Consider the following 23,219-nt stretch of genomic DNA (forward strand, 5'->3'; position numbering starts at 1 on the left):
ATAAAAACCCAAAATTCCTCAAAAATCTCAAGAAATTAGCATATTTCATCCGACCAATAAAAGAAGTGTTTTTAATACAAAAAAAGTCAACCTTCAAATAATTATGTTCAGTTATGCACTCAATACTTGGTCGGGAATCCTTTTGCAGAAATGACTGCTTCAATGCGTCGTGGCATGGAGGCAATCAGCCTGTGGCACTGCTGAGCTGTTATGGAGGCCCAGGATGCTTCGATAGCGGCCTTAAGCTCATCCAGAGTGTTGGGTCTTGTGTCTCTCAACTTTCTCTTCACAATATCCCACAGATTCTCTATGGGGTTCAGGTCAGGAGAGTTGGCAGGCCAATTGAGCACAGTAATACCATGGTCAGTAAACCATATACCAGTGGTTTTGGCACTGTGAGCAGGTGCCAGGTGGTGCTGAAAAATTAAATCTTCATCTCCATAAAGCTTTTCAGCAGATGGAAGCATGAAGTGATAAAACACAGTGGACCAACACCAGCAGCTGACATGGCACCCCAGACCATCACTGACTGTGGGTACTTGACACTGGACTTCAGGCATTTCCTTCTCCCAGTCTTCCTCCAGACTCTGGAACCTTGATTTCCGAATGACATGCAAAATTTGCTTTCATCCGAAAAAAAGTACTTTGGACCACTGAGCAACAGTCCAGTGCTGCTTCTCTGTACCCCAGATCAGGCACTTCTGCCGCTGTTTCTGGTTCAAAAGTGGCTTGACCTGGGGAATGCGGCACCTGTAGCCCATTTCCTGCACACGCCTGTGCACGGTGGATCTGGATGTTTCTACTCCAGACTCAGTCCTCTGCCTCCGCAGGTCCCCCAAGGTCTGGAATCGGTCCTTCTCCACAATCTTCCTCAGGTTCCGGTCACCTCTTCTCGTTGTGCAGCGTTTTTGCCACACTTTTTCCTTCCCACAGACTTCCCACTGAGGTGCCTTGATACAGCACTCTGGGAACAGCCTATTTGTTCAGAAATTTCTTTCTGTGTCTTACCCTCTTGCTTGAGGGTGTCAATGATGGCCTTCTGGACAGCAGTCAGGTCGGCAGTCTTACCCAAGATTGCGGTTGAGTAATGAAACAGGCTGGGAGTTTTTAAAAGCCTCAGGAATCTTTTGCAGGTGTTTAGAGTTAATTAGTTGATTCAGATGATTAGGTTAATAGCTCGTTTAGAGACCCTTTTCATGATATGCTAATTTTTTGAGATAGGAATTTTGGCTTTTCATGAGCTGTATGCCAAAATCATCAGTATTAAAACAATAAAAGACCTGAAATATTTCAGTTGGTGTGCAATGAATCTAAAATATATGAAAGTTTAATTTTTATTACATTATGGAAAATAATGAACTTTATCACAATATGCTAATTTTTTGAGAAGGACCTGTATATACTATTTCAGATGCAAAAGCTGCTAAACCACCTCCTTCAAAAATGAGATGACGATATTAAGCCAAACGCTCTCTGCACATACTATACATTCATCGAATACGTTTGCTTCAAACCAACTAAATCCCTGTCTCAGCTTATTCAGCAATACTGGTTCACTGGCAGAAACTTCTAAACGTCATTTCTCTTTGCCAGCAAAAGCCTCTAAGTTCACAGAACCAATTTAGAAGATGCAAATCAAATCATATGATTTTCATACGGACAATTGTCGAGTTTTTATCCTATTTAAAGAGATTTTTATCTAAACAAGATGAAGGATTATGTTGAAATGGATGAACCTTGTGGTAATTTCAATAAATACATTTCAAAATTAAAAATTTTTTATGCACATTTTGGGATATCGCATAAAAAACTGGTGGAGATGTGAAATTGTCGGAAATGTTTTTATCCGATGAGAAAACGTGTGCATAACCTACGATGGAAACGCATTAACGGAATAAATTCCTCGATGCGCATCAAAACAATCATGTGACTTTGGGACGGGATGGCATAACTGGACTAACCAGTGGACCGATCTTGTTGCACAGCATCTAAAATGCTATTTGGGTCATTCTGAAATGCCTGAGCAGTCTGTCATTTAAAGTGGTGTGGTATAATTCCCTCTCAGAACTTTTTTACACGACTGCATTTCCAAACAGCAGCATCTGCCTCTGAAAGCAAGAAAACGTGCTTATTTTGTTTCGTCTGTGCGCTCTGAGATGCAAGTTATTTATTATATAATTATATATATAATTATTATATACAGTGACTTCTCCTATTTATTTATTTTTGGTGATATTTAGCTCTAGTTTTGTCACGGTGTGGAATAAATCCGTGGATTCAAGTGCAGAGTAGAAGTATTTAATAAAGACCAAAACATAAAATAAACAAAAGAAAACTACAACGTACAAACTAAATCCAGAACAAACAAGGCAGGGCAAAACAGAACTCAACACGACGAATACACGTAACAAATACAACGAACGAGCACAGGACAGCAAACACAGGAAGACTAAATAGGAAGGCAAATAAGGCGGGTAACGAGGATAACAGGTGGGACAAATAAACCAATAATCAGATAACAAGGGGGAGGGACCAGACAATAACAAGAGCACATGGCCCAACATAACAAAACACTCATGTGCATAACCAAGACAGGACAGACATGTGACACTACCCCCTCCCTACGGAGCGGCTACCAGACACTCCATAAAACCGGGGCGGGAGCAGAATGTCAGAATGAAACACCAGGGCGGGACGGGAGGGACAGACCAGGGCGGGACGGGAGGGACAGACCAGGGCAAAACAGAGAATCCATCGGGCGGCCAGGGCAACACAGAGTCCCTCGGGCGGCCAGGGCGGTGAAGACCCCTCGGGCGGCCAGGGCGCTGAAGACCCCTCGGGCGGCCAGGGCGGTGAAGACCCCTCGGGCGGCCAGGGAACAGCAGACACCGGCTCAGGAACAGCGGACACCGGCTCAGGAACAGCGGACACCGGCTCAGGAACAGCGGACACCGGCTCAGGAACAGCGGACACCGGCTCAGGAACAGAGGACACCGGCTCAGGAACAACGGACACCGGCTCAGGAACAACGGACACCGGCTCAGGAACAGCCACAAGAACTGTAACAGTCACAAGAACAGACACAAACACAGAAACAAACACTGGCTCTGGCGCTTGAACAGGCACCGGCTCTGGAACAGACATTGGCTCCAGCTCTGGAACAGGCTCTGGAACAGGCACTGGCTCTGCCTCCGGCTCTGGAACGGGCACTGGCTCTGCCTCCGTCTCTGGAACGGGCACTGGCTCTGCCTCCGTCTCTGGAACGGGCACTGGCTCTGCCTCCGGCTCTGGAACGGGCCTTGGCTCTGCCTCCGGCTCTGGAACGGGCCTTGGCTCTGCCTCCGGCTCTGGAACGGGCCTTGGCTCTGCCTCCGGCTCTGGTACGGGCCTTGGCTCTGCCTCCGGCTCTGGAACGGGCCTTGGCTCTGCCTCCGGCTCTGGAACGGGCCTTGGCTCTGCCTCCGGCTCTGGAACGGGCCTTGGCTCTGCCTCCGGCTCTGGAACGGGCCTTGGCTCTGCCTCCGGCTCTGGAACGGGCCTTGGCTCTGCCTCCGGCTCTGGAACGGGCCTTGGCTCTGCCTCCGGCTCTGGAACGGGCCTTGGCTCTGCCTCCGGCTCTGGAACGGGCCTTGGCTCTGCCTCCGGCTCTGGAACGGGCCTTGGCTCTGCCTCCGGCTCTGGAACGGGCAATGGCTCTGCCTCCGGCTCTGGAACGGGCAATGGCTCTGCCTCCGGCTCTGTAACGGGCAATGGCTCTGCCCCCGGCATTGGAACGGGCACTGGCTCTGCCCCCGGCTCTGGAACAGCAGACACTGGCTCCGGCTCTGGAGCAGACACTGGCTACGGCCCTGGAACAGACACTGGCTCCGGCCCTGGAACAGACACTGGCTCCGGCCCTGGAACAGACACTGGCTCCGGCCCTGGAACAGACACTGGCTCCGGCCCTGGAACAGACACTGGCTCCGGCCCTGGAACAGACACTGGCTCCGGCCCTGGAACAGACACTGGCTCCGGCCCTGGAACAGGAGATACTGGCTCCGGCTCTGGAACAGCAAACACGGGCATGTCCAGGATCCGAGCCAGACGCTCCAGATAGTCCAGGTCCATGAAGGCAGACGGCACTGGCTCTGCCTCCGTCTCTGGAGCGGGGACTGGCTCTGCCTCCGGCTCTGGAACGGGCACTGGCTCTGCCTCAGGCTCTGGAACGGGCATTGGCCCTGCCTCCGGTTCTGGAAAGGGCATTGGCCCTGCCTCCGGCTCTGGAAAGGGCATTGGCCCTGCCTCCGGCTCTGGAACGGGCATTGGCTCTGCCTCGGGCTCTGGAACGGGCATTGGCTCTGCCTCGGGCTCTGGAACAGCAGACACTGGCTCCGGCTCTGGAACAGGAGACACTGGCTCCGGCTCTGGAACGGGCATTGGCTCTGCCTCGGGCTCTGGAACGGGCATTGGCTCTGCCTCGGGCTCTGGAACAGCAGACACTGGCTCCGGCTCTGGAACAGGAGACACTGGCTCCTGCTCTGGAACAGGAGACACTGGCTCCGGCTCTGGAACAGGAGACACTGGCACCGGCTCTGGAACAGCAGACACAGGCATGTCCAGGATCCGAGCCAGACGCTCCAGATAGTCCAGGTCCATGAAGGCAGACGGAACGTGAACAGTCTCTGACTGGGCAGACGGAACGTGAACAGTCTCTGACTGGGCAGACGGAACGTGAACAGTCTCTGACTGGGCAGACGGTACGTGAACAGTCTCTGACTGGGCAGACGGAACGTGAACAGTCTCTGACTGGGCAGACGGAACGTGAACAGTCTCTGACTGGGCAGACGGAACGTGAACAGTCTCTGACTGGGCAGACGGAACGTGAACAGTCTCTGACTGGGCAGACGGAACGTGAACAGTCTCTGACTGGGCAGACGGAACGTGAACAGTCTCTGACTGGGCAGACGGAACGTGAACAGTCTCTGATTGGGCAGACGGGACATGAACAGTCTCTGACTGGGCAGACGGGACGTGAACAGTCTCTGACTGGGCAGACGGAACGTGAACAGTCTCTGACTGGGCAGACGGGACGTGAACAGTCTCTGACTGGGCAGACGGGACGTGAACAGTCTCTGACTGGGCAGACGGGACGTGAACAGTCTCTCGCTGTGCAGACGTGACGTGAACAGTCTATCGCTGTGCAGACGTGACGTGAACAAGGGCTGGCTAAAACCATCGACGGAGTACCAACACTGGACGGATCCAGTGACGATGATTTTCTTCCCGAAGAGACCAGTGTAGAAGACTCTGCTGCCCTCCTATCCTCATTCCTTTGAGCGCACAGGGAGAAATATTTTAAAAGAGAAATCCCATTCTCCCTTTCTGCAGGACAAAGTTCGCCCCGCTGAATCCACATAATGGCTCGTTAGTTCTGTCACGGTGTGGAATAAATCCGTGGATTCAAGTGCAGAGGAGAAGTATTTAATAAAGACCAAAACATAAAATAAACAAAAGAAAACTACAACGTACAAACTAAATCCAGAACAAACAAGGCAGGGCAGGAACAGAACTCAACACGACGAATACACGTAACAAATACAACGAACGAGCACAGGACAGCAAACACAGGAAGACTAAATAGGAAGGCAAATAAGGCGGGTAACGAGGATTACAGGTGGGACAAATAAACCAATAATCAGATAACAAGGGGGAGGGACCAGACAATAACAAGAGCACATGGCCCAACATAACAAAACACTCATGTGCATAACCAAGACAGGACAGACATGTGACAAGTTTATCAGGAAGTGATGTTTTTGTTCTCTTTGACTAAATGAATGGAAACGGTGCTTTATTCGCAAATGTTTTATGCCATATTCCAATTTTGCGCCAAAGTTAAATTTGCAACTTTGGATGGAAACTTAGCTACTGACAAAAGGAAACGTCGGTCGTAAACCTCATAATGCCTGTTATAAGACTAAAGAAGTGTGGCCGAAGAAAGTGGCAATGACGGGATTTTGCGAGCAGCGTGTAACACAACAGTTTATTATGCAAGTGTTTACTATGTCTTGTCCAATGAGGTGGACAAGAGTGTAGTGTGTCTGTGGCAACTAGGCATTTAAACCAAGTTATACTTCTGAAAGGAGGCTGATATAATGTATAATGTGTCCTCCCCCTCTCTTTTCTGATAGTTCTTACGCTCCTGACATCCAACCATCCCTATCCCCCACATTTCAGTGACTTTCGTCATAATGGAAGCCCTGGATATTTGTGAGCCAGTGGCAAATCAGAGAGAAGCCTATTGATAGAATGACAGAGGAGAGGTGCTCTTTAGTACATGTAGAGGTCAGTGGCACACTGGTGCCAAGGTCACACATCGATATTCAAGCTCATACATGCATGTGGTTGAGCCAGTAATGTGGGCCAGCCTAATGGGATGTTTTCTGCACAGGCTGCTGGTCAAATGAAAACAGATTCAATTTTCCCCTGTCAGAAATAACAGGCCATGTGTGCACGAGGCAGCAGGCATATAAAAGGACAGATTAGCCAGGACGGTCACTTAAAGAATTTGTGCCTGTATGTCATTCTGTATTCTCAAAGAGGGAGAAAAAGAGATCTCTGTCAGGAAGCATTTACATCCCTTGCACAAACATAGTTTGACGTTATGGTGAGTTATATTGAGAGTGAAAGGGAGGCTTTTGTTGTTTGGTTTAGCAGTGGCTGAAGGTTTTATAAATTCAATTTAAACAGGCTCTTCTGGGGTCATGATGTGGTGTTAGCTATAATCAATCCAGTTCTCTTTATTTCTGTCTCTCACACACACACATGCAAACACACATTCATATGAATTCAGATTTACAGTCTTTCCATTAAATCAAAGAGATTCTCACATATGTGTGTGTGTGTGTGTGTGTGTGTGTGTGTGTGTGTGTGTGTGTGTGTGTGTGTGTGTGTGTGTGTGTGTGTGTGTGTGTGTGTGTGTGTGTGTGTGTGTGTATGAAAAAGTAATGTGGAGACCTGTGGTATTATTTAAGCTTTGTTTCATTTGTAGTTTAATTTTGTTTTACTTCATAAGTCACCCAAGACTGTTTGTTCTGCCTAAGGTATTGATTTGATATTAGTAGCAGAGGTTGATATTGTACCAAAGCCAAAATGGTTATATCGTTTCAACCCTAATCTGTCTACATTTCCAACTTTCACTATCATGATCTGTTTTCCCTCCAGTCAACGATATCCACAGCTACCCTGACGTGTTCCTTCCCGGTAGTACGGTTCCAGTGGGCGCTTCGCAATCCACCTCTCTCCAGAAGGAACAAAGCACAGGTGGGCGGGTGGGCGTTGAGGTCCGCAGGTCCAGTTTGACCAGCATGGACAGCCAGTTATCAGGCTGCTGGGAGAGCAGGCTGAGCGGCACCATCGCCAACAGTGAGTGGGCAGCGGGTGGGCGGGCTTCGGGCACAAAATTAAACTCTCACTAAGTTTATCTAAAGCTCTTTTATCTTTTCGTCAGACCTACTCTTTATTCCATACTGAACAAACCTCATAATTAGAGATGCTTTTTGCTCTCCAGAAAACAATGCAGTGTAAAGAGCTCGCTATGCTGCCAAAAGACCTGCCGCAGTGTATTTAACCCTGTTTAAGTTGATCGTATCTCAGCGTGCAGAGAAAGGACATAGTGGCACTTATTAGTCCAATATGTCAGTTTTATTTACAGTGCTTTATACTTATAAGACCTGTCTCACGATTATGAGAAATATATAATGGTACAATAGAGGCGAGTGTGCCTTTTGATCATTATTTATAAAAACAGACTTAAAAGTGGGGAAACATTTAATAAACATTACTGACCCCAAACTTTTGAACTAAACTGTGTAAATGTATGTGTGTGTGATAGTCTCCAGCACATGGTGGGGGTCTAAGCGGTTGGATTATTCTCTGTACTGCCCGGACGTCCTGACGGCGTTTCCCACAGTGGCTCTGCCTCACCTGTTCCACGCTTCCTACTGGGAATCAACCGATGTGGTCGCCTTCCTTCTGCGACAGGTACATTCACATCAACTCACAACCAAGCCCCACTCAGATTTGGTTAAACTGTATTTTGGGGGTTTTATTGTGCATCTTTAAGGTCAAAGAAATGGTGCCAGAGAAATCAAATTAGTACAACATTACAAGACTGAAGGAAGAAAGATTTTCGAGACCCTGTTCCCAGAATTTCTGTCTGTTCTCTTACTGTCTGTCTGTTACTCTTACTCATCCCCTTACTTCCTCTTGGTCTTTTGTGGTGGATATTTCGATTCACCCGAAGGGCTGTATCTTATTCTAATATGCCTTTTTTATTCATATCAGCCGAACCTCTGGCTGAGAGACAAATGAATGTGGCACATCCTTCACTTTCAGAGACTTTTGAAGATCAAATCACCGATGTACTTCGTAATGCAGATGTACGCAGGCTTCACTTCAGAGTGTCAAAAGCAAATGGCACCTCTTATTAAATTCATTCTTAAGAAGATGTCTCGGCACAGGTGGAGAGGAAGTAGTCAATTTAGGCAAATCATAGACCAATCTATCTTTCTGAATTTCTGAATGTTCCTCCATAATTGTCTTTGCCTGCATGAAAGAGAGATAGAGCTGACAAGAGTTCCGGCTGCAGTGTTCGTTTTAGGTGTCACTCGCCAGATAGTGTTGTTATCTATGTGGAAAGTTTGTGCTTTGGTTTCATGTTTTATGTATTAATTCTGATCTATTTGTGTTAACTCTCCTTAGCGTATTATGCGTTCCTCAGGGCCTGAGAAAGCTATTATTGTAGACACAATTATGACATGATCATGTCATTACACACCACTTATACATTTAGATAAGTTTTCACAGTGTCATGTGAAAGGATGGAGTCTTGCTGAAGTGTGTAGAGTCATTCAGAGATTTGAATACGGGTAGTTTGGTATGAGAAATTAGGGATTTTTATCCATTTATGGTCGCTTCAAGCAACGTGGCACAATGTTATTTTACTAATACAAATTTTTACAAAAGTTCATCCAGATTTTTAGTTTTCATTTTAAATTTGGTAATTTTGTTATGTGCTTTTGACATTTTTATATACAGTATATATATATATATATATAATTTTAGCACAAAAACATACTTTCAGTTAGTTGGCAGGGCAACAATTCCAAATTTCAGAATCTAATATTTATTAAGGTTCTTTTCAGTCAGAGAAAAAAAATGCTTTTATATTCAGTTAACAATAAAACATTGACATGAGACTTGCAGCTTGTCTTAACAGACGTGATGTGATTTCTGTTTCTGCAGCATCACTAAAATATCTTTGTTCCTACCACCTGTTCCACATAGCTGTATATTAAACAATTAAATATATTCTGATTGGCTGGCACTGTCATTTGAACATAAAAATGATGGATCTTGGATGGATCACTTGGATCTTTGTCTTAAGATGGGTCTGGTTTAGGTTTCAGTGTCACCTGTATTCAGTTAGTGCATTCCCTGACAAAACAACTTTATCAAAGTCAAAGATTGACATCATTTATGTCCTCAAATGCAGCTTTCGTCTCACATTCAGCAAATCCTCAAGCCTTAAGAGTAACACGAAAGACTAGTAAACATGATCCCCTTGATATGGCTCAAATATTTCAGCAACAAAGACGTTTCATCTACACCCGAATCCACCGAGTGAACTTTTCTTGAAATACCAGAGGTCATAAAAACGCTTTTGATTGTTGGTGTATTTCTCATAGTAGCAAGCTATGTTGCTGCAGGAAACAGAAAAAAATACCAATTATGAGACTCGTATTTCATTTGAAGTTTTTATACCTGCACTTTGATTCAATCAGACCAGCTCAGTTGCAGCATTTAGATAATGTTTTGTTGTTTATCCTTGAGGAAAATAGCATTTATTATTATCTGCGCTTGGATGGAAAATGATTACAGCTTGATTTGTCATTCCTTAAGAAAAAAGGACAATATTGCTGATTCATAGTTGGATTAACACATTACTACACATTTTAAACAGTTATTAAACTGAACTGAACCAACACTGAACTGACTTGAGTTAAATAATTACAGTATTATCCTTTTAGAGCCGCTTTACAGCAAAATATGAATGAATTCATAGATGAAGTTTGCATCATTGATTCTGTTCTTTTCCTTATAACTGTGAAGCTGCTTTGAAACAATCTGTATTGTATAAAGCTATATATAAATGTATGACTTGACATTTTATTGTCCATTTTGAATAATTTCTATCCAAGTATAATGTGTAATACTACTAAAAGCAATTTGTTTTCTAACATCTCTGCATCTGGCTTAACCAGTGGCATACATTTAGGGTGGGATTATATGTTTTCCAACCAAGGGCAAGCAGGAAACTTATTAACTATTGAAAAACAATTGCAATTGCTGTGTGCTGTTTCTAGTGCCGCAGAAATGACACACTTTACCTCTAATCTCCCTTAGAGGTTGAACAGCCTCTTGATGATAGTAATGGTTGGTTGCTAATATCTTTGTGATTGATTGACAGGTGATGCACTGTGACTTTGCGAAAGCCCAAGAGACAGACAACTCTGACTCCGCCCCCTTCTCTCCTTCAAGCCCAAGAGAGAAGTGGCTACGCAGGCGCACGCACGTCAAACTTAGGGTAAGGACAAACACGGCCGTGCTGACAAAAACACACCCTCACATGCATTGGAAGATCTCCAAACACCATTAAGCTTTGCTCTTTAGCCCAGGCCTGCTGATGACGTAATGCAAGATCAACTTTTTCTTCATTATAAGTGTCTGTTGTGATTTAATTGTAGACCTCTGTGCATGAAATCTGCTGAGTAGGGCTAGCCATCAGTTAGATGTCAATGTGATTGAAGTATCTGTTTGCAGCAGGGTCATATCTTTATTAAGAGGTAATAGACTTGATTTTCAGAATCTAATATGTGGAAATGTTTTTTCTAGCCTTATAAATTGCACTGCATGATATATTGGTACTATTTTGCATATCGGCTGATACTTTTTTTATTGTATCTGTCAATGTTGGATCCTTATTGCAATGTAACGGAAGTAGCTGCAGATAAATTTTTTTATAATTTTGTGACATAGTGAAATGGATTATTGAATAAGAAAAATGGAGACAAATCTGAATGCGAGCTTGCAGACGATTGTTAAGAAATGTGAGGATGAAATTATTGGAAATGTCTGGCATACCATATGTTAATAGTTTTCACCAAATAATCCCCTTATGATTAAAAAATTATGAGATCAGAATTTAAAAAAATTGAAACGTACATGAATGGTTCACAATATGCATTTAGAAAATAGAAAGGGTAAATTTCCATTTCTTGCCAACTTGAAATGGCGCATTAAAATTATTTATCTGTATTGTTAGTGGTTTATTTTTTTAATTGTTAGTGGAATATTTGACTTTTTTTAAATGTAATGTTTTATTTTTAGAATATTATCAGCCATAACATTAAAATATTTATCAGCTTATCGATATGCGGCAGAATTTTAATATCAGTGCTTAATGTAAAATAATTGTCTGGTCTCAATGTCAGATTGTAAAGTATACTGTCTGCTGTCAATGTAAATTTGGTGTAATAGCTGTTTCTATTGGGGACATTTTTTGGCCCCTACATTTAAATATTCATAGCGTTTACAGTATGTCCCTTTCAATGGCATTTCCACCCAGGAGCCCTGACTAATTTCAGATTCTGGTCTGCAGACAGTCGTACACTCACACACTCATATCACTCAAGTAAAAATGTGGACTGCAGCAGTCCTGACATTGTAGAAGAACTAAAAATATCCCCTCTCTGCCAATGCTTTGAGTTTCTCAAATGCGCCACAATAGCTCAGTGCGTGTGGGCAGAAATCTGTGCTTTACGAAAATAAGCATCACAGTCGACCTTGATTTAGTGCTCGGAGGCACATCAACACAATTACCTAACAGTGCTGTTGAAAACTAGTGCCTGTGCAGGCTTACTTGGGTATGTGTTAGGCTCACGTTCAAAAGAACCCGCCATAACAAAGACTAGTTCTTCCCAGTCCTTCAGTGAAATTAAGTATAGCTTACAGAAACACTTCTGTGTATTATCACTGCTACCTTTTCATTTCACAGGGAATGGTGTTTTGATAATTCAGGACCTTGATCTGCATGCATTTCTTCCGCCCGCTGAGCCCTTCTCAATGGCCTCAATAGAGTTTGATCAGAGCTCATGCTAGCCTTTCAAAGGCGTTTCTATGTGGTTGTGTTGTTTTCGAAAGACTGATTCCCGATTCTGTTGTGAGTGTCTTTATATGCTTGTGCATTTGTGTATATATGCTGCATAATTTTGGCTCAGTGAACGACCTGCAAGGCATAAAGTTGCCACCTACCTAAATCCATGCTTTTCCTACATAGCAACATGCTCCCATGTTGGATCAGTCTTGTGTCTGAAGATCCACTCAGGTGTGTCACCAGCACATATGCTCTGCTACTCATTGGCAGTGTGCGCACATCGCATCAGTACGTGTCTGTTTGGATAGCCCATCAAATGGCAATCATGTATAGGCCAGTGCCAAGATGATTTATTGGCTGACTTGATCAATATGTAAATGGCTGCAAGCTGGGTAATGTTTAACTGCTTCATTAAATGATAAATCTGCACAATCAGTCTCATTAGCTTGTGTGGTCTAATTATTTACAGGGCTGTACAGCTCTGTGTGGGCTCATGCCATACTAACATGATAGCATAATATTAACAAAGTCACAGTACTTAGCTTCTGATCCTAAAGAGACTATGCTAAGTAGTTATTTTTTAAAGTGACATTCACACTAACATGACTAAATGACCTGAAATTATTAATTTTACAAAATGAGTTGGCGATTTCTGGTTGTCAATGTTTACATGACATGCTAACTTAAACTGATATTTTTTAGTGGGGCTTGCTAATTCAAGTATCAGTATGACGATCTCTCATGCATAGAGCATTAGTTTTACTATAATAGCTGGTATGTGAATGGGACGTTTACTTATGGGAGAAGCTTTTGTGAATTCAGACGCTGTCTCAAAAGTCTTGCCTTTGCTCTATAAAGCGGCAGAGTAAAAGCTTCTTGTGTTTATCTTCCTCTCTATGTTTGTCTGCTTCCTCCGCTGGCATGAAGGTGACTGCGGACAGTTATTCTCAGGATTTGCATAGCTCTGTCTTTTGCTTGCTTTAATTTCACATTTCACTCTCAGCAGGGGCTGTAGGATTTTTCTTCACTGGGTTCTGTGTAGAACAGCGTTATCATTAAAATGAAATTTATTGAAGAAGGGAAGGATTAGAGTGTGACACCCTCTTTTGGAAGGACTTTGTACTGCATACTTATGAAACTGCCCCTTTCTCTTTTTTCCCCCATCTATCAGTAATGGTGTATTATCAGTTTAATTTAAAAAATGTTGTATTATTTGCCACAATAAGAGTAAAGAAGAGACAACCTAATATCTCCACTTTCTGTCTGAAGAATGTTACTGCCAACCACAGAGTCAATGATGTCATTGCGACCGAGGACGGGCACCAGACCCTGGTTGGTCGTTTTATGTATGGTCCTCTGGATATGGTAACCCTGACTGGTGAAAAGGTGAGAGAGCACTGGTCCATTATCATTTAATATATATTTAAACAAGCTATTTGCATGCATAAATGTCAGTGGAAGGTTTTTGGGGTTGTTTTTTAAACAGTGCAACAGTACTCAAAAGTACTGGCACTTCGACCCCAAGTTGTTACTAAAATAAAATCATGCTCCCTTACCAGTATCTTTTACAGTATCAGTACCCACTCTATTCTCTGGAAGAGCACTTGCATACTTGGAAAGTATTTATCATTTACATTTTGAAGCCAATAACTAAAATATTGGCCATCTTGGCGAAGTTCTAATGTAAACATTATCGTTATACTTTAAGAGGTTGGAAAATGTTGAGTCAAGAAAAAAATCTAATATTGTTGTTAAAATATCGATTTATGTTGTAAATATTAATCAAATCAATATTGAAAAGGAAAAAAACAAAACCACTTCTCTTTATTTAATTCCGAATGATTTTTAATTACAATTTAATGTTATTGACAAATACTTGAATACCAGTTTATATAAATGCTGTTCTTCATGTAGGATCATGTAAAACTGAAGACTTGGTGTAATGATGCTGAAAGTTCAGCTTTGCATCACAGAAATAAATTATTTTTTAAAGTATATTAAAATATAAACTATTTAAATATAGAATTATTTAAAATTGTAATAATATTTCATAATATTGTCGTGATAACCCTAGTATACCTCAATAATCTCCCTACATCTCATTCGCTCCTTCTCACTGTCTGTTTCTTTGTTGTTTTGTCTCTCAGGTCGATGTGTACGTGATGACCCAGCCACAGTCTGGTCGCTGGGTGCACTTAGACACAGAGGTGACCAACAGCAGTGGCAGAGTGACCTACACCATTCCCAAAACCAAAAAGCTGGCCGTGGGAGTCTACCCCATTAAAATGGTTGTCAAGTAAGTCAATGGGACTCTGAAGATTACTTGTAATGTATCCAAAAGTGCTGTATCTCAAGGTTGTCTCAGCGGGGATAATTTGCAAGGATACCAAGAAGCGTTCAATTGGCACTCGTAAAACTCTCACCCTGAGGGCTGAAGGAGAACAACTCCTCGTTGTTAAATTGATCTCGGGTTTGATCAAGAGCCGGATCTTTGTTCTCCTCGCACTTCATGTCACTCTTTCCTTGCAGGGGTGACCAGACGAGCGCAGAGGCCTTCCTGACGGTGTTGCCACGGGGGATGGAGTGTGTCGTCTTTAGCATCGACGGTTCATTTGCCGCTAGTGTTTCTATTATGGGCAGTGACCCTAAAGTACGGCCCGGAGCTGTGGATGTGGTCAGGTAACAAATTCACTAGGTGGCTTTGTGTGTAAATGTGTGTGAGAGAGAGAATCGATGCTTTCATTTCATGCCATAGCAATATTGAAAAGAACTGGCCTGCCGGTGAAACACAATTGGATTTCATTTAATAGACAGATAGGGAAGTGCTGAAACCAGATATCAGATGGGGTTTGGGATTCACAAATGGACAATCTTGGGTTGTTTCCCAGACTGTCCTTGGGCAAATTTACTGCTTTGTCAAATGCAATCTGTTGTTGGAGGACCGGGCGCTATGACTATCCTGAAATCAGTCCCCAAATCATGGGATTGTGCAGAGGGTAAATGATAGTATTTTGCATGCAGGCACTGGCAGGACCTGGGCTACCTGATTATTTACATCACTGGCCGTCCAGACATGCAGAAGCAGAGGGTTGTGTCCTGGCTGTCTCAACACAACTTCCCCCAGGGAATGATCTTCTTTTCAGAGGGGTTGGTGCACGACCCACTTCGCCAGAAAACCATCTTCCTCAGGAACCTGGTGCAAGAGGTAAATCTATCTGCTATCCTGTCCACACATACTATATACAGTAGGCCATTCCTGTTCTGCAGTACTTTTTTTGAACTATATATGAATATGGCTGTGTTGTAGTTTAAGTAAGTGTTTCTATAAATGGGTACACTAGACTTTCAGAAATGTGCTTTGAATCATAACGTCATCTTATGTACACGGTGGAAAATGAACAGGAAGCCAAACAGGATGTAAATAAAATGCTGAATTTAACCATTGCTCAGTGAGGGATTAAAATGAGGGTGTCAATTTGATTATTGTTTAATTAACCATCTTTCCAATTTCCTATTATATAGATTTTTTGATTTTATCAAAAATAAGAGTAAAAAAGAGAACCAACTAATTCATCAAAACATCACAGATTTCATCAAATACATTCCTAATACTTTGTGGTGTTTTTGCTGTTGTCTTGCCACCAAAAACAATGTCACTTGCTGGAGGATGATGGTAGACTTTTGGTAGACTAACATAAAAGAAAGTGAAGTTGAGGACCTATATTTTTTAAAAATAATTACCAATTGAAACAGTTTTCTTCAGAAAACATGCATTGATTTGAAATATTGTAATTTAAGAAAAAATAAAGAGACACCTCTATTGTTTATTAAACTGCCAGATTCTCATGTCAAAAGCACCTGAGAAAATGGCAGAATTTGAAACATCGATTAAAACCAGTGAGATTATTTAAAATTCTGAAATTACTCACAATTCAATTAATTGTGTTTTGGGATTAGTTACATTTTTTAAAGAAATTAATACTTTTATTTAGCAAGAACACATTAAATTGTTCAAAAGTGACAGTAAAATCATTTATAATAAAAAAAACACTGTTCTTTTGAACTTCAATACATTAAAGAAACACCCCAAAAATCTGTCTCAGTTTCCACAAAAATATGAGGCAGCAATTTTTTAACATTGAAAATAGTAAGAAATGTTTCTTGAGCATCAAATCATCCTATTAGAATGATTTCTGAAGACTTCTTGCAAAAAAATGTTAGACACCAAATTTTTGAACAACAGTGTATATTAGACATATGATGGGGACATAAAAGTATACCATACCCCATAGTAGGAATGAAAATCACTTTTCTTTTCTTTTTTTCCTTTTTTGTATCTCTTAGCCTAGTTCTCTCATGCTCACTTCCCCTGTCTCACGCACGAGTAGTCACACTGGAAGAACTGAGGTGTTTTCGTAGTGTATCCTCAGGCCGTCTATCACACTTTGACCTTTTCTCATGTTGGCAGTGTCACATTAAAATCAACTGTGCCTACGGCTCCATGAAAGACATTTCCGTCTATAGCATGCTGGACCTCAACCCCAACCAGATATATATAGTGGGACGGCCCTCCAAGAAGTACCAGAATCAGTGCCAGGTTAACTTTGATTCTTCCTCGTCTTTCATTCAATTTCCACCATAACCGGTCAAAAATGATCAAGTTTTCTCTAATAATTTTCTCATGTCTTGTGATCCATCACAGTTCCTGAGCGAGGGCTACGCGGTACATCTCTCCTCTCTGCAGTTCAGTCACAGAGCCCGGACCAAGAAGACCTCTTCAGTGCGAATGGTGCTTCGAAAGGGCTCATTTGGTCTTTCGGCCAAACCGGACTTCTTGTGTAAGCGCACACACCTTCGTCGCACGATGTCGGTGCAGCAGCCTGAGCCACCCATGACACCCAACCCTAAGCCAGAACGAGCACAGAGCCAACCCGAGTCGGACAAGGACCACGGGGGTGGAGGGGGTCCAGGCAATGCCATGTGGGCACGGGGGTCCATTCACCGTGGTGACACCACTCCCTGACCCAAGAGAAACATAGCAGGGATGAAAAAAGGACACATGGGAATGATCTCTCGGTGGACAGAGCCTAGGTAAGCCATTCACACAAAACACATTTTTGCATTTCATTGTGATTCTATTTGAATGTAAACATGCTGTTCACCAGTGGCTCTCAATCAGGGGGATTGGGACCCACTAGGGGGCCTCAGAACACTTCCAAGGGGGCCACAAGATCACTTAAAATTATTTAAAATAAGACAAAAAAGATTTATAATAAACTACAACCAAAAAAACCTATGAAACAAAATGTTATCTGAAATCTTTCATGTCATGGAAAGTTATGGAAAGTCATGGAAATTAATAAAATCTTAATCTAAATCTTAATGCTAAATAGAAGTTTTTTATATACAAACAAATGTATATACATTAAAATGTATATATTTTTTTTTACATTTTATTGGGTAGAAATAGCTTTTTGTGAGTAGATTTTTTTGAATAACCCTGTTATCACAAAATAGAAAAGCCATTTAACTTTATTGGTAATAAAAAATGACAAATTAATAGACAATACAATGTATAAAAATTGTATAATGGTTGAAAAAAATATTAAATTGAAATCCCTGTAATCACAAAATGTAAAAGTCATGTAAATTCATTGTTAATAAAAAGTGTAAACTATAAAAACATTTAGTTCTTGAATTTAATAAATTAAAATATTTTAAATATTTATAATTATTTACTGTACTTATTTTAATATACTGCCATTCCTAGTTTTTGTGAAAGAAAACCGTTTGTAAATGAACAGCTTTGTATATTACTCGGGGGGGCTTCAAATTAGGGGTCTTGGAGTTAAAAAAAGGGTTGAGAATCACTGTTCTAGACGGACGTCTTCTGTGATTTTTATTTTTTTTTCATTCAGTTTTTTCCCCATTTTTAAACACTCAAATGTATCCTTTATCGAACAGCATTTTAGGCTGTTTTGATTTAGTCTATAATCATTATAAATAGATTTTTATTGAAGAATGGAGCATGTTCATATTTGAAATTTTGATTTAAATAAAAATTTCAAATGAGCACAAATCTGATATTCTCATCTCATCGCAATTGTGCTGTAAAATATTCCTAAATTCAATTTCAACAAACCCAAATTTTGTATTCAGACTCCAGTAAGACGTCACCCCCCACGGTATCGGTTTTCTCCTTGCATAATTTAGCGGCTTTATCCTGTCAAATTGGGAAAAAAGTGATTAGGGACAGTACAAGTGGCTCGACATCCTTCCAGACATCTACATTAAATCAGAGGGTACCCCTCCTCCAGCTCCACCTCATTCATAATCAGGACTGTAGAAAAGGCTGAAGGATTATTAATAGAGCCTGGGCCTCCCACCGCCTCATATCCCATCACGCTGCGCAAATCTGAATGCAAATGTGCAACTGGGAGGCTTCTCTGCTGGGCCCGGTGATCCGCAAATAGAGTGCACAGACATGCCCCGACTCCAGTGCTCTTCCCTTTTGCAAAATAATGATTAGATAGATGCCGTCCGAGGCCGTTTGTAATTTTCTCTGATGATTTTCATACTGGAATAGATATTTATATGGGCGCTCATTGGAGCGTGACTGCTGTGCGAAGCATTCCTTAATTCACAATCTCTCTCCTCCCTCAAACTCACAGCATCTTTACTACTTCTGCCGATATTACACACCATTTAATTAGACAGATCCCACCTGAGCTGATAAAAACTCCTCAGTGAAGTGCCGCCCGAATGGATCTGACACAACGGCACACAAACTTTGAGTCCTGATGCTCTGTTTCAGCAGCAGGAGCAGAGGAGCCTTGTTTCGAAATTCAATTTCATCCATGTTTCATCCGTCCGTGATGCTTTTGAGAGTTGTACGTAAGGAGCTTCTGGATTTATTTAGCATCCTCTGAAGGATTCCTTTTATCACCTGTCAGGAAGAAAGAGGATATCTGATAAGGGAAAACATCGAATTTCTTCGTGCCTAAGCAATATGGAGGAAAAGGGAGGGCGAGCATCTCGCTGCTCGGACAGGTGGCAGCGCTGACTCTTGCAATAATCCCTCTGTTTTAATATTGCAGGCATTTGTCTGCTCTCTGGGCGGCTGTCTACGGCCAGCTTGTGGCCAGATGGACTTGCAAAACTGTACATTAACCTTTTGTGCCAGTGTGGCGACCTGCTCTGAACTCTTGTCGCCCCGTCTCTGTTCAGCCACTCAGCCAGAACAGAGTCTGACAGCGATGGCCACTCCGCCCACTCCTCTGACGGGTCACGTCACAACTCGCAGATCTCTGGTACACTGCAGAAGCATATTTATACCTATCGATGTTTTATCTGTGCCTGTCTCTATAACCCATGTTGTAAATATAAGTGGCACTGAGACAAACATACTGCAGTATGTTTGATGTTTATGAGTGTGGCAATAGCTGACTGCAGCAGTGCTCACACTGCAATAAAGCATTTTCTTAATCAGTATTTTGTCTCTTTTTCCAGTACAAATATTTAAACATCCTTAAAACAAGATACATTTACTTGAAGCATTATAGTTATTTTTTACAGTATATTGGGAATAGATAAATAAAATAAACATTGTTAGATTTGAATAAAAATTCCAATAGGGTAGGACAAATAATTATTTATAAAAACATATACATTTTATTAAAGAACATACACTACCGTTCATAAGGATTTTTTATTATTTTTGAAAGAAATTTATGAGTCCCCCCCCCCCCCTCTCTTCATTAAAGAATCCTGAAAACATCACTGTTTCCATAAAAATATTATGATCATGTGACACAGAAGACTGGAGTAATGGCTGCTGAAAATTCAGCTTTGCCATAACATGAATAAATCACTTAAAACATTTTTTTTAAATAATATTTTATAGTATTACAGTTTTTATTGTATTTTTAATCAAATAAATGCATTGGAGAGCATAAGAGACTTCCAAAAACATTAAAATATCTTACTGACCCCAAACTTTTGAACGGTAGTGTGTATATTCTCTGAATACGTCTTAATATTTTATTTTTATTTTGTTTCTTAAGCAAATGCATCTTGTTAAGAATATTTATATAATTTGACTGAAAACCAAAAATAAAAAATCTGATAGCGAAAATATTTTTTGTAGTGCACTGGCCAAATTACTGTTTTAAATTTGTATTGTAACGTGACTTTGGTTGTCAAGATGTCTTTGTCACATTAATCAGTTTTATTGGTACAACGACTTGCGCAAACCGACATTTGATATTGTTTACATGTAAATCGGGTGTAAAATCGTAAATAGGGGTGGTGATGGCGCAGTGGATAAGACACATGCCTTTGGTGTGAGAGACCCGGGTTCGAATCCGCTGTGAGACACCAATGTGTCCCTGAGCAAGACACTTAACCCCTAGTTGCTCCAGAGGCGTGCGACCTCTGACATATAGCAATTGTAAGTCGCTTTGGATAAAAGCGTCAGCTAAATGAATAAATGTAAATGTAAATCCATCTCACTGAGTATGATGGTCTTGTTGAAGAACATACTATATTAGTATTTGATGCTTTACTTGAGGATAACAATTTGGTGTTACAATAAATACATGTAAATAAACTACTGTGTTTGAAGAAAAGACACTATCAGACCGTTATAATGCTGGTGTCAACATGACTCTGCCAGAGGTTGTCCACAGTCAGTAGTTCTTGTAATGTCACATTTTTTCCTATTGCAATTACTGTTTTTTTTTGTTTGTTGGTATTTTGTATGGGGCTGTCTGTTGAAAATTGCAATTTCACAACTTAAATATTTATTATTTTATTGTATAATTAACTGTAATTATTTATATTTCCCTATAAACTGTGTGAAAGTGGATAGGCATGAGTGTTTTGGTCTGTGTGGATCTGTATCTTTATGTCTATGTACATTACGTGTATGCAAGTCTTGTGTGAGTGTTAGTTTGGAGATTTTTGTATTTATTGTATATATTTTTAATCAGAGATTGTGCTAGTGGCCTTTTGATCCTCTGATAGTTCAAGTTTTAAACTGAGCCTGTAATTTGTGTAGATTTTATAGGCAGACTTTTTAATTCTTTTGTGTGTGTGATCATTGAAACGACATTGCTGAATTGTCAATATACGGTATATGGACTTGTTTTCAGCCTTATCAAGAGGTATATTTATTTGTCTAATATCTATATTCTTGGATGGTGTGTGAAAAAGTATATTTGTATTTTAAAACAATTAAAGGACATATTCAATACGTAACTGTGTCAGTGGCCTCCCATAAAAGGTCTCTTGACAACATGTATTATTGTGGTATATGGTCCAGTCAGTCTATTTCAGTGAATGTGCTTCTGTTGGGCCAATACCGAGCTGTATACTAACTAAATAAACCATTGTAAAACCTGTTTGATATATCCATTTAAACTTTGGCTCTGTCAGTACTGTGAAGACGTGTGGAGTTGTGGCCTTTTTTTCTGACCAGCCTGAATGGTGAGTACAGCTCTATCAATTCACACACACATACAGGAAGCAGCTCAGTGTTATTATAATACTTACTCTGTCAAGAGTCACAACACTTTAGATGGACTGACCTATTCTTTAATATGTATACAAATCTCTTTTGCGCTGCTGTAAATTATCCCTGAGCAAAAAGTGAGTGATTTTGAACCAAAACACACCAGTCGGTTTTGTCTTCAGCATTCATTGTGTCCGCCACTCTGAGTAGATTAAACCGAGCTCAATAACTTATATCCTTGAAAGGGACAAATGTGCAGACAACAGGTTTCTAGCGAACTTAACTTTTTCTTTCCCTCTCAAGGGACAGTTTTCAGGATATTGTCACATGTCTTTCAGGGTGTATTCACACCTGCCTTGTTTGGTTCGATTGAATCGAACTGTAGTTCGTTTACCCCCTTGGTGCGGACCTTTTGGGCAGGTGTGAATACAGCAACCCAGATAGCAAAATCTTCCGGGCCGTTTCTGGATTCTTCTGGCATTTGTTTGGTTTGTGTACGATGTTGGCAAATGGATGGCAACCCTGAAGAGTTCCGGAATCGGTGGTGGCGCCTCTAGAGGTGGTGGAGGGATATATGGCGTGAATATGGGCCAGTTTAGGGTCTTCTGGATCTCGTCTGGTAAGGCATTGGCATTTTTCTGGCAGCTTTCTGGCGTGCTTTTGGCAAAACTGTTTGGGCCGGTTTTGGCCCTGCATTCCTGGCGGTATGATTGCCAGTTTTTGGGCCATAAAAGGCCCGGAACAATTTTGCTATCTGGGAATCGAACTCGGGTGCGGACCAAACAACCGAACCGAGACCCAGCTGAAGAGGTGGTCTCGGTACGGTTCCAAACGAACTCTGGTACGGTTCGTTTACGGTGTGAACAAGAACCGACCCAATTGCAAGAAAGCACTGCGCCTTTGAGTTAACAGGCTTCCGTAGTCGGAGTTGCATTATGGGAAAGTGATCTGTTGTAGCCTACATTCCATTCCGGCGCGCTGTCTGGCCACAAGATATTGTTGCGCGTCTTTCTACGCGTCGTGTGTGCATCATTGGAATATTGAATGAATGAATGAATGAGTGACAGGGCTCTCAAGTGTCACGCATTGAGCGTGACAGTCACTCATTTCGGTCTTTTGTCACGCTCTCCCGCCACACATTGTATTTCTCACGCTGAAAAACTATTTGTAATATATTTAATATGCCGCAGCGCCCAAAACTCTGGCCGCGCCGCTCTCACTGTGGAACCGAATCAATCGCGTCTCCTCTGGTGTTGTTAGCCAATCAGAAAATAGGACTATTGTATCTGGGTAAGATTTAACGCAACAACCAATGACACCGCGTCGGCACGACACACGTGTGGTTTTGTTTACAAATTGTGGTTCACTTGCAAAAAGAGCAGTGTGAAAGCGAACCGTACCAAATATATATATATATATATATATATTTGGTCCGGACCAAAGCAAGTGAACTATCGGACTTTCCTGGTGTGAATACACCCTTAAAGTCAACGGGTGAACATATTCTCAGTG

The 23,219-nt window shown here is 41.7% G+C and overlaps 1 protein-coding gene across 5 annotated transcripts in view; it reads left to right on the top strand.

The window, feature by feature from the left end:
* Positions 1-21,597, top strand: part of pitpnm3 (PITPNM family member 3) — a 161,597-nt gene extending 140,000 nt beyond the window's left edge. For 2 of the 5 annotated variants that reach the window (XR_013195945.1, XR_013195947.1), the window contains exons 11-20: positions 7,204-7,404; positions 7,874-8,022; positions 10,511-10,627; positions 13,466-13,582; positions 14,344-14,492; positions 14,726-14,875; positions 15,218-15,401; positions 16,665-16,793; positions 16,899-17,287; positions 18,868-21,597. Coding sequence is in view for 2 of the 5 variants with exons in the window: in XM_077208299.1 (XP_077064414.1) it covers positions 7,204-7,404; positions 7,874-8,022; positions 10,511-10,627; positions 13,466-13,582; positions 14,344-14,492; positions 14,726-14,875; positions 15,218-15,401; positions 16,665-16,793; positions 16,899-17,219 (1,517 nt within the window). In the remaining 3 variants the exon portion in view is untranslated. Of the gene's footprint in view, positions 1-7,203; positions 7,405-7,873; positions 8,023-10,510; positions 10,628-13,465; positions 13,583-14,343; positions 14,493-14,725; positions 14,876-15,217; positions 15,402-16,664; positions 16,794-16,898; positions 17,880-18,867 lie in introns of those variants that run through there. The other 3 variants (XM_077208299.1, XM_077208298.1, XR_013195946.1) reach the window with 2 other exon arrangements.
* The last annotated feature ends 1,622 nt before the right edge of the window (positions 21,598-23,219 follow it).

This window comes from Siphateles boraxobius, unplaced genomic scaffold, assembly GCF_051911475.1.
Source record: "Siphateles boraxobius isolate OS27281-9 unplaced genomic scaffold, OSU_SipBor_1 6, whole genome shotgun sequence".
Lineage (NCBI taxonomy): Eukaryota > Metazoa > Chordata > Actinopteri > Cypriniformes > Leuciscidae > Siphateles > Siphateles boraxobius.